Source organism: Papio anubis, chromosome 12 (assembly GCF_008728515.1).
Source record: "Papio anubis isolate 15944 chromosome 12, Panubis1.0, whole genome shotgun sequence".
NCBI lineage: Eukaryota > Metazoa > Chordata > Mammalia > Primates > Cercopithecidae > Papio > Papio anubis.
The window spans coordinates 13374195-13388910 of NC_044987.1; the positions used below are offsets into that span (position 1 = coordinate 13374195).

The 14716-nt window shown below is 45.4% G+C and overlaps 1 protein-coding gene across 11 annotated transcripts in view; it reads right to left on the reverse strand.

The window, feature by feature from the left end:
* TECTA (tectorin alpha) overlaps nucleotides 1-14716 on the reverse strand; it is a 98609-nt gene that overhangs the window by 15075 nt on the left and 68818 nt on the right. For 9 of the 11 annotated variants that reach the window (XM_017949013.3, XM_017949012.3, XM_009187515.4 and 6 more), the window contains 7 exons: nucleotides 12424-12807; nucleotides 10220-10506; nucleotides 7825-8105; nucleotides 5067-5177; nucleotides 3670-3872; nucleotides 938-1101; nucleotides 231-479 (listed from right to left, as the gene is read on the reverse strand). In XM_017949013.3, the coding sequence (XP_017804502.1) occupies nucleotides 231-479; nucleotides 938-1101; nucleotides 3670-3872; nucleotides 5067-5177; nucleotides 7825-8105; nucleotides 10220-10506; nucleotides 12424-12807 (1679 nt within the window). The other 2 variants (XM_017949016.3, XM_017949015.3) reach the window with 2 other exon arrangements.

Here is a 14716-nt window from a genome sequence, read left to right on the forward strand (position 1 = left end):
TACCTACCACTATACTTCTGTGTGACTTTAGGCAAGTTACTTGATGGTAAAATGAAGCTTATAATATCTACCTCATAGGTTGCCTTGAGAATTAGATGAATTAATAAATGCAAAATGCTGGTCTCGTAGGCAGCCAACAAATACTAGTTTCCATTCCCTTCCTTAAAAAATGATGCAGACAATATTATACCTGAAGCTCTGAGACTGTTGTCTATAAAGAGGTTACTCACCCTTCTTCGATGATGAAATATCGGAGCTTATCATTGCTATCTCGGGAGGGTGTGGCATAGCATTTGTTGAGCGTTAGGATTAAATGTGTGGAGTCAGCTCCAACCACAAAAACCCCTACATACAGCACATCTCGAGTCGTCAACACTACTTCACCCTGCCGGTAAGGATGTTTGTAGGAGGCATTTTTGTAGAGAGCCATCTTGGTGGTGAAGCTGCCTTCTTGGGTTGGAACTGTCAGGTTAATTACACTAAAACGGAAACAATTATGAGACAGGAACCCAAAACAATATTAGCTATTCAATTATCTACCATTTTTCAAGCTGAGAATGCAGAGGGAAAGCAAAGCATGTAGTAGCAAAGTCTAAGGCTGTGCTGTCCAATATAGTACCTGCTAGCCACATGGGGCAATTTACATTTAAATGAAATAAAATTAAATAAAATTAAAAATTCAATTCGCAGCCCCCTGAGCCACATTTCAAGTGCTGAGCAGCCACACGTAGCCACCACATTAAACAGTACAGATGGAACATTTCCATCATCACAGAGAGTTCTATTGAACAATGCTGATTGAAAGGATTTAGGCTCAAGAAACGTGAATTATGTTTTTCCTAAGGCATCAAAGACAAATGCTAGCAATTTTGATTATGCTAACCTTAACTGTCAAGGAAAAGAAAAAGCAATGTGTACAGCCCAGGAGGTGCCTTACCTTAGCATAGGCTTCACAACAGAATCCAAGGAGATCTTGATATCCAGCTCATAAGCACATGAAAATTCCACATTGATCGTGCGGTCCCTGGTGATGATGTTGCCAGTGTTGTTGGCACTTTCGATCCAGATTGTGTTTTTATACATGATATGAGTGCCATTGGACTGCAGAGCAAGGGGAAGTCAGAAATCATTACATCTGGGAGTGAGTATGTAGCTTGCATATCAAATCCATATCCCTGAAAGTGGAGAAATGGCTTCCTTCCATACATAACTTAGAGGCCAGTATAAAGCAGCATGGAGCTAGCCTTAGCATTTACTTGGGGCAAAAAAGTATTACAACAGATATCAGCAGCACCCTTCAGTCTGCTAACCTTGAATACCCGTGGAAGGTGATTTCATCCACTACTGAATTCTAACCACTACCAGACCCCACTTATCTGTGAGACCCCAAGCTAGGAATAGCATGAACTATTGCCATTGCTGAGTAACAGAAATCTTCTTTTTCAATGCTTAATTCAAAATCTCTTCTCCACCAAATCCATCACCAGACATCCCTACAAGGACCAACATGAACAAGTGCAAGTTTCACTTCCTTACTCCTTTCAACCTCTGGTAAAAGTATTAAGAAATAGAGCCATGAATAGAAGATGCACAGCAAGGCAGAAAAAGAAGAGAAACAAGATGCTTTGCTAACCTATACATTGCACAATCTGACATTAAAAGTTGGGACCTTACTATATTTCTGAAGTCAGCTGTTTTTTGTTTTGTTTTGTTTTGTTTTGTTTTTAGGGACAGGGTCTCACTGTCACCCAGGCTGGAGTGCAGTGGTGCAATCATAGCTCACTGCAGCCTTGAACTCCTGGGCTTGAGATCCTCCCATGTCAGCCTTCCAAGCAGACACAACTACAGGCACTGTCACCAAAGCCAGCTAATTTTTAGATTTTTTTTTTTTAATAGAGACAGGGTCTTGTGATGTTGCCTGGGCTCATCTTGAATTCCTGGCCTCTAGCAGTCCTTCTGCTTTGGCCTCCCAAGGTGCTGGTGAGAGGTGACAATGTGCTGGCAGCCCTCACTCTTGGCACCTCCTTGGCCTCAGTGTCCACTCTGGCAGCACTTGAGGAGCTCTTTACCCCGCCACTGCACTGTGGGAGCCCCTCTCTGGGCTGGCCGAGGCCAGAGCCGGCTCCCTCTGCTTGCAGGGAGGTATGGAGGGAGAGGCCCAGGCAGGAACTGGGCCTGTGTCCAGTGCTCACAGGCCAGCGCCAGCCCAGGGTAGTAAGGGGCTTAGCACCCTGGCCAGCAGCTGCAGAGGCTGTGCCATGTTTCCCAGCACTGCTGGCCCACATGTACCACTCTGGAATTCTCCCCAGGCCTCAGCCGCCTCCCCCTGGGGCAGGGCTCAGGACCTGCAGCCTGCCATGTCCGAGCCCCACCCTCCATGGTGGGCTCCCATGGGGCCCAAACCTCCCCAATGGGCTCCACCCCCTGCTCCATAGTGCCTGGTCCCATCAACTACCCAAGGGCTGAGGAGTGCAGGTGCCCCTCAGGACTGGCGGGCAGCTCTGCCTACAGCACTAGGTGAAGCCAGCTGGGTTCCTGAGTCTAGCGGGGACTTGGAAAACCTTTATGTCTAGCTAAGGGATCGTAAATGCACCAATCAGCACTCTGTGTCTAGCTCAGGGTTTGTAAATACACTAATCAGTACTCTGTATCTAGGTAACCTAGTGGGGACTTGGAGAACTTTTAAGTCTAGCTAAGGGATCGTAAACAAACCAATCAGCACTCTGTCTAGCTGAAGGTTTGAATATACACCAATTGATACTCTGTATCGAGCTAACCTGGTGGGGACTTGGAGAACTTTTCTGTCTAGCACTCTGTGTCTAGCTCAGGGATTGTAAATGCACCAATCAGCACCCTGTCAAAACGGACCAATTAGCTCTCTGTAAAATGGACCAATCAGCAGGATGTGGGTGGGGCCAGATAAGGGAAGAAAAGCAGGGTGTTGGAGCCAGCCAGTGGCAACCCACTTGGGTCCCCTTCCACACTGTGGAAGCTTTATTTTCGCTCTTTACAATAAATCTTGCTGCTACTCACTCTTTGGGTCCACGCTGCCTTTAAGAGCTGTAACCCTCACTGCAAAGGTCTGCAGCTTCAGTCCTGAAGCCAGCGAGACCACGAACCCACCAGAAGGAAGAAGCTCCAAACACATCTGAATGTCTGAAGGAACAAACTCCAGACACACCATCTTTAAGAACTGTAACACTCACCGCAAGGGTCCGCGGCTTCATTCTTGAAGTTAGCGAGACCAAGAACCCACCAATTCCGGACACACTGGGATTACAGGCATGAGCCATAGCACTCGGCCTGAAGTCACCTGTTAAATGAGGTTTGGGACTCCCTTACCCCCTGAAATAGCTAAGCCTAGATGTATTTGCCTCAAAGAACAATAGAAGCATAAAAGACACAATTCTATCCATATACAAGACAAAGAACCACAGTAGGCATCCCAAACCAAGGAAAAAACACATCACTCTTTCAACTCCGTCAACCACTTAGCATGAAATGACGACTGCTCTTGCTATCTTTCATTTTACACATGCCTATTGCTATTTTCCAAGGAGCATATTTCTAAGCAGATCATCCTGAAGTTGGCTTTCGGGACAATAAATGTGCAAACACTCGAAGCTGTCGCTGTCTCTGCCAGGTGCTCTTTCCTGCTGCTTTTCTCACCTGCACAATGTTTCCACAATTCCCTTTGGTGTTGTTGATCTGAAAGGAGATAAAATCTTCCCCCTCGATGCCGGTACACTGTCTGTCATTGATCCTCACGCCCTCCCTCTCAAAACCGAGCTGGAAGAGTTTGCACTTAGATATGGACACTTCCATCTGGGATGCTTTGCAGGTCACCTCTGCATCGATAATGTCATGTGAGTCTGTGGGAACAGTTATTACGAAAGGCAAATCAGTGGAGTCGGTCTTGCTGCAGGAGTGGGAGCAAAGCATCCCATTACCATTCTCCTTTAGAAAAGGCAAATGATCTCCACTCAAAGACTGCAGCATTTCTAATTAGGCTTTGATCAGACCAAGCGAGCATATGAATTCATTCAAAGCAGTAACTTGGGCATTAGCAGAGCCTTTTTAAAAAGATAAAAATGCTAATAAAGTGTCTTCTGTCTTTTCTTTACAAAAACATGTCTTCCCCCACCTTGCTGGTGGCAGCTACTTTTCTGTAAGCTACATACTGAACATACCAAATCTGGCACATTGTGGCCTGGCTGAAAAGCATGCCTCTCAGGGACAGCAGCACTGGCCAGGCCACATCCAAAGCCCCTGCTGATTCAGCTCGGCAGAACCCTAGCGATTCCCAGGTGAGCACTAGGAGCTTGTTTTTTGACATGGCAATGCACCAATTGACATTTTCTCTTGAGCATGTAAATACAGCTAATAAGCACTATAGAAACAGAGAAAAACATTTTTATCTGTTTAGGTGAAGCCCTTGTCCCCTCCTAAGGAGCCTTTGGTCAACCAGATTTTCATTCTCCAATGCTGTTAAATTTAGCAGCTGCCTCTGCGTTACTTGGTTCAGGAAGGGGAGCAGAGATGGAAGGCAAAGCAGCTCCGCTTCAAGCTGCCATCCAGGCAGGCTCGGCAGTGGACAAGGCCATTTCCACACCAAGGGAGCTACAGTTAGGAACAAGTCCTGGAGTCCTAGTTATTTATGGCTTGCTTCAGACATTTCAGTCGTACATATCTTCGGGACCAAAAAGCTTTGGGCCAAATAAATCTGGCTTTAAATAACATTCATCCTAATTATTTCATATTGACATCAAAATACCCTATTTCCTTGTGCATCTAAAAGATCAATTTGGACCTTTCTGGTGTTGAACGTGACCTCAGATGGAAATGGCTGGTTCCATTCATGTACAAATTTGTGCATTACAATGTATTGAGGAAAAGGATGTAGCTGTACTTTGAAGCAGTCAGATTGCTTCCTTGTTCTGCTTAAATGCTCCTGAAAGCTTCACTGTTTGGGAAAGCTTCACAAAGTGGGATGCATCAAGGTCCCTCCCCAGAGCAGCATCTCCCACGGGGCCTTTCTGGGTGGGGAGGTGGCCCGTGTCACTCACTGTTTCCATAGGGGGGCGGCTCGATGCAGCCACACAGCTCCCTGCCATTGCCCAGCTCGCAGGTTCGGTTGGGACAGTCCGCCCCCACACAGGGATCTTCAACCACTCCTGCTAAAAAGAAAAACACACAGAAACATGCACAACTTGATTTTCACACCTACATGCAGTAGCATTTGGTTCCACTCCAGACTTGCCTCTTTAATCACATTGGAAATGGTCAGATGGCAGCTGCAGGTTAACAGACAGGGCAACCTTCCAGAAAATAATGTCAATAGCTAGCAAATAGGTGCCTGCTATGGGCCTGGATTAGCTTCTTTGACCCTCGCAAATACTCCTCAAGGCTAAATATTATAAGCTCTATTTCACAGCTGAAACTTGCCCAAGGTCAAAAGCGAAGGTAAGTGGTGAAGACTGAATGCACAGATGCTCTTAACCCCAGTAATCTTACCACGATTAAGGCACCCACTACACTATAGCACAACGATTTGCACTGATATTTATATAAAGAGTAGCATCCAAATCATTTATCTCTACATCCCAGCATTCAACCACCTCATGGTTGGTGCACAATAAATATGTGTCAATAATGAACATATTAGGGCCAGTAAGATCCCAGAGAGGTCTCCCACACCAGCGCTTCTAACTCCTTTCTGATTCTTGGTTCACTTTCCCCCGTGATCTGCTACTTGATTTTGTAAAAATAGACAAAGGAAAAACCTCCACACAGCTCACCAGCATTGACTTAGATTCATGGTGCTGTTTTGCCAAAAGGGTAAAACTGTAAGTAAAATAAAGATGTTATGTGGAGTATCATCATCATGTTTTTATGAACAATATTTCTGTAACAGATGAGATCACCTGCAAGATAGTCAATGCCTCAGTTTGAGAACCACTAATTAGGAGCATTTTCTTTTAGAAGTTCATTTCTTTATTTAAAGAATCGCTCTGCCTATCAAGACAGAATATTCCTCCTGTTCATCACGGTATGTGATGGACAGTGCTAAAGAAACAACTGTTCAATCCCAGCATGAGCCAAGTTGGCTTCAAGAGTTTTTTAAAACAGAGTTTTTAAAGGATGCAAAATTTCATTTAGACAAGAGGAATAAATCCAAGCGATCTACTGTACATCAAAGTGGCTATAGTTAGTACCAATACACTGTACACTTGAAAATTACCAACAGACTAGAGTTTCATGTTCTCACCACAGACACACATACCCCCACACACAGGGAAAAAAAGAGTTTAAAAACAAAACAAAAATCCCAGGCTGCCCACAGCTCCATACACCTCTTCTGACTCAGCTGCCACGCCCCTCTGGTAGGTAACTAATTACATTAGGTAGGAGTACATGGATGACTCAGCATAAGCCTGTCTTAATTTCTGGAAGGACAACTGAAAGAATGCCATCAGCATAAGTTAAATATATTTATTTTCAAAAGGCTGCTTTTTATAAAGATCCTTTCACCGGCCCAGTATATCCAGTACCTAGCACAGTGCTAAGCACATGGCAGCCACCAAGCGAATGTTATGATTGACCGACTCTGCATGAGAATGACAAACAGAGTAACAGAAACATGGTGCAGAGGTTACAGTCCACAAGAAGGAAACGTTTATTTAAAAATGTGGTGGTCCATCTGCCAACTGGCAGATAAAACATGCCCTTAGACAGATGGAAGCTTTGAGTTTTTTTGAATTATATATGTATTTTTAAAAATTCCTGACAATTTGAAAAGTTCAAAACAGTTAATTTTTAAAGTCATTGAAAGTATTCTTATGAACACAGCAGAGTAAAACATTAACAAATATTTTTGTTAGTTTCCAACAGAGACTAGTAATTTGCTTAACAGTTTCTGAAATCACTGAAATGTATTTTAATTAACTGCATTGTTTTTAGGCTCTGAATTAAAGTGTATTCCTACATTTGATCCAGTTTGGTCTGCAAATTCACCAACGTGTATGTATCGTCTTGGAGTCAGCCTGTTTTCACAGTGGTACCTATATACACACCGGGCTGGTGGTGTGGGTCAGAGCACAAAACACACATTCTGTTGGCCACACTAGTGGGAGTGACCATTTATGTGTATGGACACACATGTATGTCTACGGCACGTTTACATGTGTGTGTATACATCTATAATCGCTCCCCTATTTGATTAACACAGTAGGAAAATGAACAAATTGAATAATAGAATACACATCAAAATAATTTTCTTACTACAGAAAAAAACCCACAAGATTCTGTTTACCTTTTTTTTTTTTACCAGCTGATCTAATATATGTGATCTCCACAGTCAATCCAACTGCAGCTTCCTTTCAGCCCAGGTGGACATAACCAGCTCAGTTCCACCTCTGCCTTCCACCTGCTCTTGCCTTCGCTTTCTGATAGAGGATGACCTCATGCTAAAGAAGCCAAGGTGGAGATGAGTTTGGGAACTAAAATCCATCGGGAATCCCACACTATGTCCCTCTACCTCATAAGCCACTAAACCAGGGCTCTTCCAACCCAGAGAGCCCCATCTTCCCACGTTTGTTTTCCAAATTCCATAGCTGGACAAAAACCATAGGTGGGTTAGGCTCCATGGGAGGGGCCAGTCACTGAATCTCGGCTGCAGCTCACAGCTCTCTACTATCCAATCCTGGAAGCAGATCTATGAGTAAATCTGGAGAGGACCAGTCATCCCTAGAAAAAGCAATGCTACCTGCAAAGCTGTTCTTTTCACTGAAAATGGAATCCACAGAAATAAAATAATTCTCTTACAGCAATTCTCCTTCTCAATCCATTCGGTGCTGAGGATCCCGAAGGAGCGGCAGGCCTCCCCGTAGGCGGCCAGGGAGCCGCACAGCTGGAACTTCTTGTGGTTGTAGCAGCCGTCCAGGTAGCAGGACTCGTAGAATGGGAGGGGATCAAGAAGCCCATAGCAGGGCTGGAAGAAGCCCTTCATGTCGGTGAGCTTCAGGCAGTAGCCATCACCCTGCATCTTCTGGATGTGCACATTGTCACACATGGCTGCATACTGTGAGAACTGCAGCTCGTTGCAGCTGGGGGCAAGAGGTCTGGTCAGACTGAGTAAAGCAAAAACAGCCATCTGAGATCTTCAATGGAAGGTAAATAGCATCTGTACCTGTTTTGCTACCCCTGAAGCTAGTGCACTGTGCCAATTCCAACACTAATTAGCTTTGTGACCTTCGGCAAGTCAGATACTACTGGTCTCTATTCTATCCATCTAAGAAGGTGAAACGGTAATTCCTGTCGCTTATATCATTGAACTACAGTGAGGCTAAAATGGAATGATGGATTAGTGGCCAAAGTGCCATACGAAAGGCAGATATTGATATAGTAACCACGAACACTTTGGCATAATTGATTGATATGATTGATACAATTGATATAATAACCATTAACAGGTATGGATATAATAACTAATAACAATGATAATAGTAATGATACTTGGCAGAATTAAAGATTTGAAAGGAAGCCTTCTAAGCCAGTTCCACTTTAGCCATGAGGGACCAAAAGCAAAACATTACAAGAAAGTCGGTGTCCAGCTGATGACAGTTTATTTTAAAAGGAAGAGGAGGGGAGGGGAGGGGACCGGTGAGGAGGAGGAGCAGGAAGGGAAGGGGGAGTGGGGGAGGGGAGGGGAGGGGAGGGGAAGGAAGGGAAGGGAACGGAAGGGAAGGGAAGTGAAGGGAAAGGGGAAGGAAGGGAAAGAGGGAGGGAAGGAGGGAGGGAGGAGGGAGGGAGGCAGGCCGGCCAAATTCAAACGGAATCATAATTCCTCAGGAGGAGCTGAACCTTGCCTATCTTTGGAAACACTACAGTGGCTTAAAGTAGTGTTCTAAATATAATGTCCAAAGTTCTCTCTTTTCTATCTGTGGGTCAATGCATAGCATCCTAGAGTAAGCACCAAATTAGGAATCCTGGAATCTCGTCCTGGCTTTGCCATATATGGGGCCTCCTCATGTAAGTCATTCTCTGTCTTAGTCTCTGTTTTACCTAGGAAAGGAAGAGACTGGACAAGATACTGTCCAAGGATTTTCACAGCTCTGAGTCCCATAATTCACAGGATAGTCTAATATATGATACATTGTTCACTGTGCACTTGGGGCAGGGTCAAAGAGGCTTAAAGTGTGATTTCCAAGACTAGGGATTTAGCTGATATTTAGCATGTAAAGCAACGTGATTGAGCCATTGTACAAGCAGAACTAACAAGAAAGAGAAGCATATCTACAGATCCAGAAAGGTATCCACATACTCAGCAGCCCTGAGGGGCCCTAAATCTAAAACCTTTGGAATAACTTCTTTTTTTTTTTTTGAGACGGAGTCTCACTCTGTCGCCCAGGCTGGAGTGCAGTGGCTGGATCTCAGCTCACTGCAAGCTCCGCCTCCCGGGTTCACGCCATTCTCCTGCCTCAGCCTCCCGAGTAGCTGGGACTACAGGCGCCCGCCACCACGCCCGGCTAGTTTTTTGTATTTTTTTTTAGTAGAGACGGGGTTTCACCGTGTTAGCCAGGATGGTCTCGATCTCCTGACCTCGTGATCCACCCGTCTCGGCCTCCCAAAGTGCTGGGATTACAGGCTTGAGCCACCGCGCCCGGCCTTGGAATAACTTCTTTAGCTCACTCTCTCTTTGCTGGCCAGGGGTGGGCCTAATAATAACCTTGTAACTTCTGTTTTTAAAAAAGGCTTTCCTGATTCCCACCAACTTCTACCTACACAACCATAGTCAAGCCTTCTTGTAAGAGGCAAGGACACACAATTAGACCCAGCGCTAAGGGAGTCAAAGATAGCCCTTCTTCTTCTGAGTCAACTCTTAATTCCACACCCAGCAGGGGTGCCTAGGTCCCGGGTGGGCAGCTGGTCAAGGCTTCAGAGTTCTCATCCTGGGCACACTCTTCTGTTTAGCCAAGGGCTGGATGACCTGAAAATTAGAGTTATATCATCTAAGCCCAACTCCTTCCTCTGCAGTTCACAAAATTACTGGGGTCTCTGATGTGCCTAGTTTTAGCATCAAAACTCCAAAGAGCTTTGGTTCATCTCTGTAGCAGAACAGGGGCAGTGCTAAGGAAAGTGCATTCCTCATTCACACCACCCATGGACGTGAGAGAACCTGGGCCACCAAGTTTAGTGGCTTGAACTCCTACACCCTCACCTCTTCTGCATGCCATTGGTTTTCCAGCTCTGGGCCAGCACCACGCTGCTTACCACCGGCTTCCCTCGCAAGGTCACATAATCATCTGTTAGGTCCCCGTTGAAGTTGCCACAGAGACCACACACTTTGTTCTGCAGCCTCTCGCTGATGCTGATTTTAATGACGTTGAAACCATTGTAGTATATCTGGATGTCTGGGCTGGTGTCAATCACCAGAAACCCCTCACTGCTGTAGATTTTGGTTGCCAAACCAGTTATAAATGGAACATTCACTTGTGTGCCATTCACCTATAGGAGGAGGAAAACAGAAAATAATTACACTTAGAGCAGGGGTTGCCAAAATTGTTCAGGAAAGGGCCAGGGAAAATATTTTGGGCATCGCAGGCTCTGTGATCTCTGTCTCAACGACTCCACTCTGTCCCTGCAGCATGACAGCAACCACAGACAATACACAACTAAATGAGTGTGGATGTGTTCCAGCAAAGCTTTATTTACACAAACAGGCAGCAAGCAGATTTGCCAGCTCCTGCCCTAGAGTTTAAAGGCATTCACTCATCTTACTGTGTAGTTGCCCCAAAGGAAGCAACTATGGAACAGAAGTAGGGGAGAGGAGGTGAGAGATAAGGAAATCTTAGAAAAGTATAACCCACAATGAATGGCTGCATTTGTGTCTAAAACTTTCCCCAGCATAAGCCAATTACTGAAAATGAAATCCCAATCCTGTGCCAACGAGAGTCTAACACAGTTAAAATGGATCTGGGCATCATTGCCATGTTTATCGTTTTCTTGCTTATAATGTTCAAACTGGAGGTCCCCCCAGAGGACCTATAGGCACATTATTTTCTGCATTTGTCATTTTCCTGCTTTCTAACATTTTCTTTCCTTAGCCCTTGGGACAGAATATAACATGCTTTTCCTGTACTTACAAAATAAAAATTTTCTCCCCAGGCTATTAGTAGCTTTTGTACCTTAAAATAAAAAAATAAAAAACAGACACCTTTTTAAAAAATGAGTCTCTACTGTTTTGACTAGCTTGGGTATTTTGTTCAGCCACAATGTCAGTTTTTCTCGGGTGGTCATTTTCATTTTCTAGCTCCTGGATTCTGGACCAACGCTGTCGTGTTGATGTGGGCCAATTTGTAAAAGGAATGAGAATGTCAAAAACAGTGGCACCTTTCACTGAAGTTAAAACTGGTATTAAATTTCAGATTCTTCATTTTAAGCTCACAAAATACTGCTGGTCTTTTGCCTGATGCTTGATACTATGCTATTTGATGACTCTTCAATTAAAGATACACTCAAGGCCTGATTATCTGAGCAGGTGGAAAACAGATACACGCAATAACACTCAATTCCAAAAAGTGGTAAAGTGGCTGTCTCTGGGTCCCTCCCTCCCTGTGCTCACAGTGCTGGGGCCTGGCTCCATCCTTTCGGGCGACCGGGGGCAGCAGCCTGCTCTGCCTGAGAGGCTGGGTCACTGTCAACAGTGCATCTGAGCAGGTGATCTTCTTAAAAGGGGTGGGAGGAATTCAAGTAGAGAGCCATAGTTGTTGTGGGGGTGAGTGGGGGGTTGGGTGGGGGGTTTACATTTATTTACACACAGGTGTAAGATAAACAAGAAACCAGGAAATGGGCCTAAGGAGGAGCCAACCTAAGAGAAGTCCACCAAGTGCAGCCTCCCATTTCCTGCCCCTCAGCAGGTCATCATGTGGCCCTTGGACAAAGGAGGTGTGTGTCAGGTTTTCACTCAGATTGGTGTTTTGTAGGCAAATGCTTGCTTTCTCTTAGCTTATAGAAAGGATGGCAAAGATGAAGGGTGGGTCTGACTACAAGAGGGCAGAGCCAAAAATAATCTTAAGGGCTGTTAAAAACAAATGAGACGCATTTTGGAAAGTAATCAGAGTAAAAGCTGATTTATCTAACAATTTATCACCTGAAGCTCTGTTAGCACCCATGCCATTGCCTGGCTCTGAGACCCCGCAAGTCTCCTGCCTTTGGAATCATCAGCCAAGAACCAAATGGTGTCCATTCTTATGCTTAAAGCATCTTCATACTTCGATTCTTTAAAACCTGGTCACTGTGTGTGGAACACCATGAAGCAACAATCTATCCCACAACTTGGCTATCTGGGAGAACCCTACACAATCCCCCAGCCAACCCCTTGTTTCCGGGCCCCTTCTTAAGAATGGACACCAGACTGGTCACCTTGACCGTGTTCCGGTCGCTGATGAGAATCTGCTCTTCGTTAATGTAGAAGTAGACGGGAGAAATGATGGTGAGGTTGGGGGCCGACCACTTGTCGAAGTTGATGATAAGCTGGAAGGAGATGTCGGGCAGTTTCTGGCAGATGGTGGACAGCACGAAGGCGCAGTTGGCCGGGAAGCGGAGGAAGGCGCCGTCGAAGGTGCGGAAGACGCCGCCGCCGGCCGCCAGGCAGTAGGAGGTCTTGGTGCTGAAGCAGCCGCGCACCCCATTGCGCAGCGCGCACTCCTCGTCGGACTTGCACTGGCGCGGGTCGCACTGGATCAGGTTGCGACGGAAACAGCGGCAGCGCCGCGTGCAGTCGCTGTTCCAGAACAGCTGCTTGGGCTGGAAGAGAGGCGCCATTTGCATTAAATTCAGACTGTGGTCAGGGCTGGAGACCCCAAAGTCCAGTCCCCCTGGTCTTTTATCAGGCTGGGCTAGCCTATCTTTAATAGGGCTGGAATTTGTAGGAGGCAGCAGTGGGGAAACGGTCTCAACTCAAAGGCTCCATCAGTTGCATGCAACTCAGACGCCAAACAATATGCAGTTTTGACATTTACTTATTTACTTATGTATTTATTCTTAAAGACAGGGTCTCATTCTGTTGCCCAGGCTGGAGTGCACTGGCGCAATCGCAGATCACTGTAAGTAACCTGGAATGCCTGGACTCAAGCTATTCTCCTATCTCAGCCTCCCTAGTAGCTGGAACTATAGGTACACGCCACCACACCCAGCTAATTTTTGTATTTTTTGTAGAGACGGAGTCTCACTATGTTCTTGAACTGCTGGGCTCGAGCGATCCTCCTGCCTCAGCCTCTCAAACTGCTTGGATTACCGGTGTGAGCCACCACCCCGGCCATAACTTGATTGATTTTAATAAAGAACTCTGAAATCTTTGTGGCTGGATTGTAGAACTAATCACAGTCAACCTGAATGTGCAGCTGTTAGAGGAACTAGGTAAAGAGGAAGAATATTTGGTAGAAAATATTCATCAAGGAATCGCACTTCTGACAAGTACAGACTCTGCTTCAAAGATGAAATTAAAATTCACTTAAGAATGATAAATTGGCCCTTCAAGTCTTAAACAGTAGTAAGAAAGCAATGACCAGCACTTCTGATTAACCATTTCACATTTCACAATCCTCACCCTTCCTTGTGTCTCGTCTGCTTCCAACTTACTTCTGTTGGAAGTACCTTCATTCCCATGTGTCCTGAATGTGAGAGATCCGGAGAACACCTGGGGTCCATGAAAGGAACGTTTTGGGATCAGATCACCTGGGTTTCAATCTAGTCCTGTATCCCCGCCTGTGCCATCTTGAGTAACATCACTCACCTCCCCAGTGTCACTTTGCTCATTTCTAAATTGGAGATATTAATAGTATCCTGTGGTTGAGTGCAGTGGCTCATGCCTATAATCCCAGCACTTTGGGAGGTCCAGGTGGAAGGACTACTTGAGCCCAGGAGTTTGAGACAAACCTGAGCAACACAATGAAACCTCATCTCTACTTAAAATAATAATAATAATAATAGGCCGGGTGCAGTGGTTCATGCCTGTAATCCCAGCACTTTAGGAGGCTGAGGTGGGTGGATCACCTGAGATCAGGAGCTCGAGACCAGCCTGGCCAACATGGTGAAACCCCGTCTCTACTAAAAATGCAAAAATTAGCCAGGTGTGGTGGCACATGTCTACAGTCCCAGCTGCTCGGGAGGTTGAGGCAGGAGAATCGCTTGAACCTGGGAGGTGGGGGTTGCAGTGAGCCGAGATCGTGCCATTGCACTCCAGCCTGGGCGACAGAGCGAAACTCTGTCTCAAAATAATAGTAATAATAATAATGATAATAATAACCAGCATGGTAGTGCATGTCTGTAGTCCCAGCTACTCCAGAGGCTGAGGTGGGAGGATCGCTTAAGCCTGGGAGGTAGAGGCTGCAGTGAGTTGTGATCCTGCCGCTGCACTCCAGCCTGGGCAACAGAGAGAGACCCTATCTCAGAAGTAATAATAATAAAATGAAATTTAAAATAATGTCTTACAGGGCAGTTGTAAGCACTAACTTAAATAAGATGTATAAAACACACTTCCTGGCATAGGGTAGGCACTCAATAAATAGAAGCTGCTATTACAGGAGTAGAACAGCTCATCGTCTTTCAGATGGTGAAGAAATTATGCAACATTATATAAAATACCTACAACATAGCGTATCCTCAACTGGAGGCAGCTATTCTTTTCTTTTCTTTTCTTTCCCAGGAGTCCCAC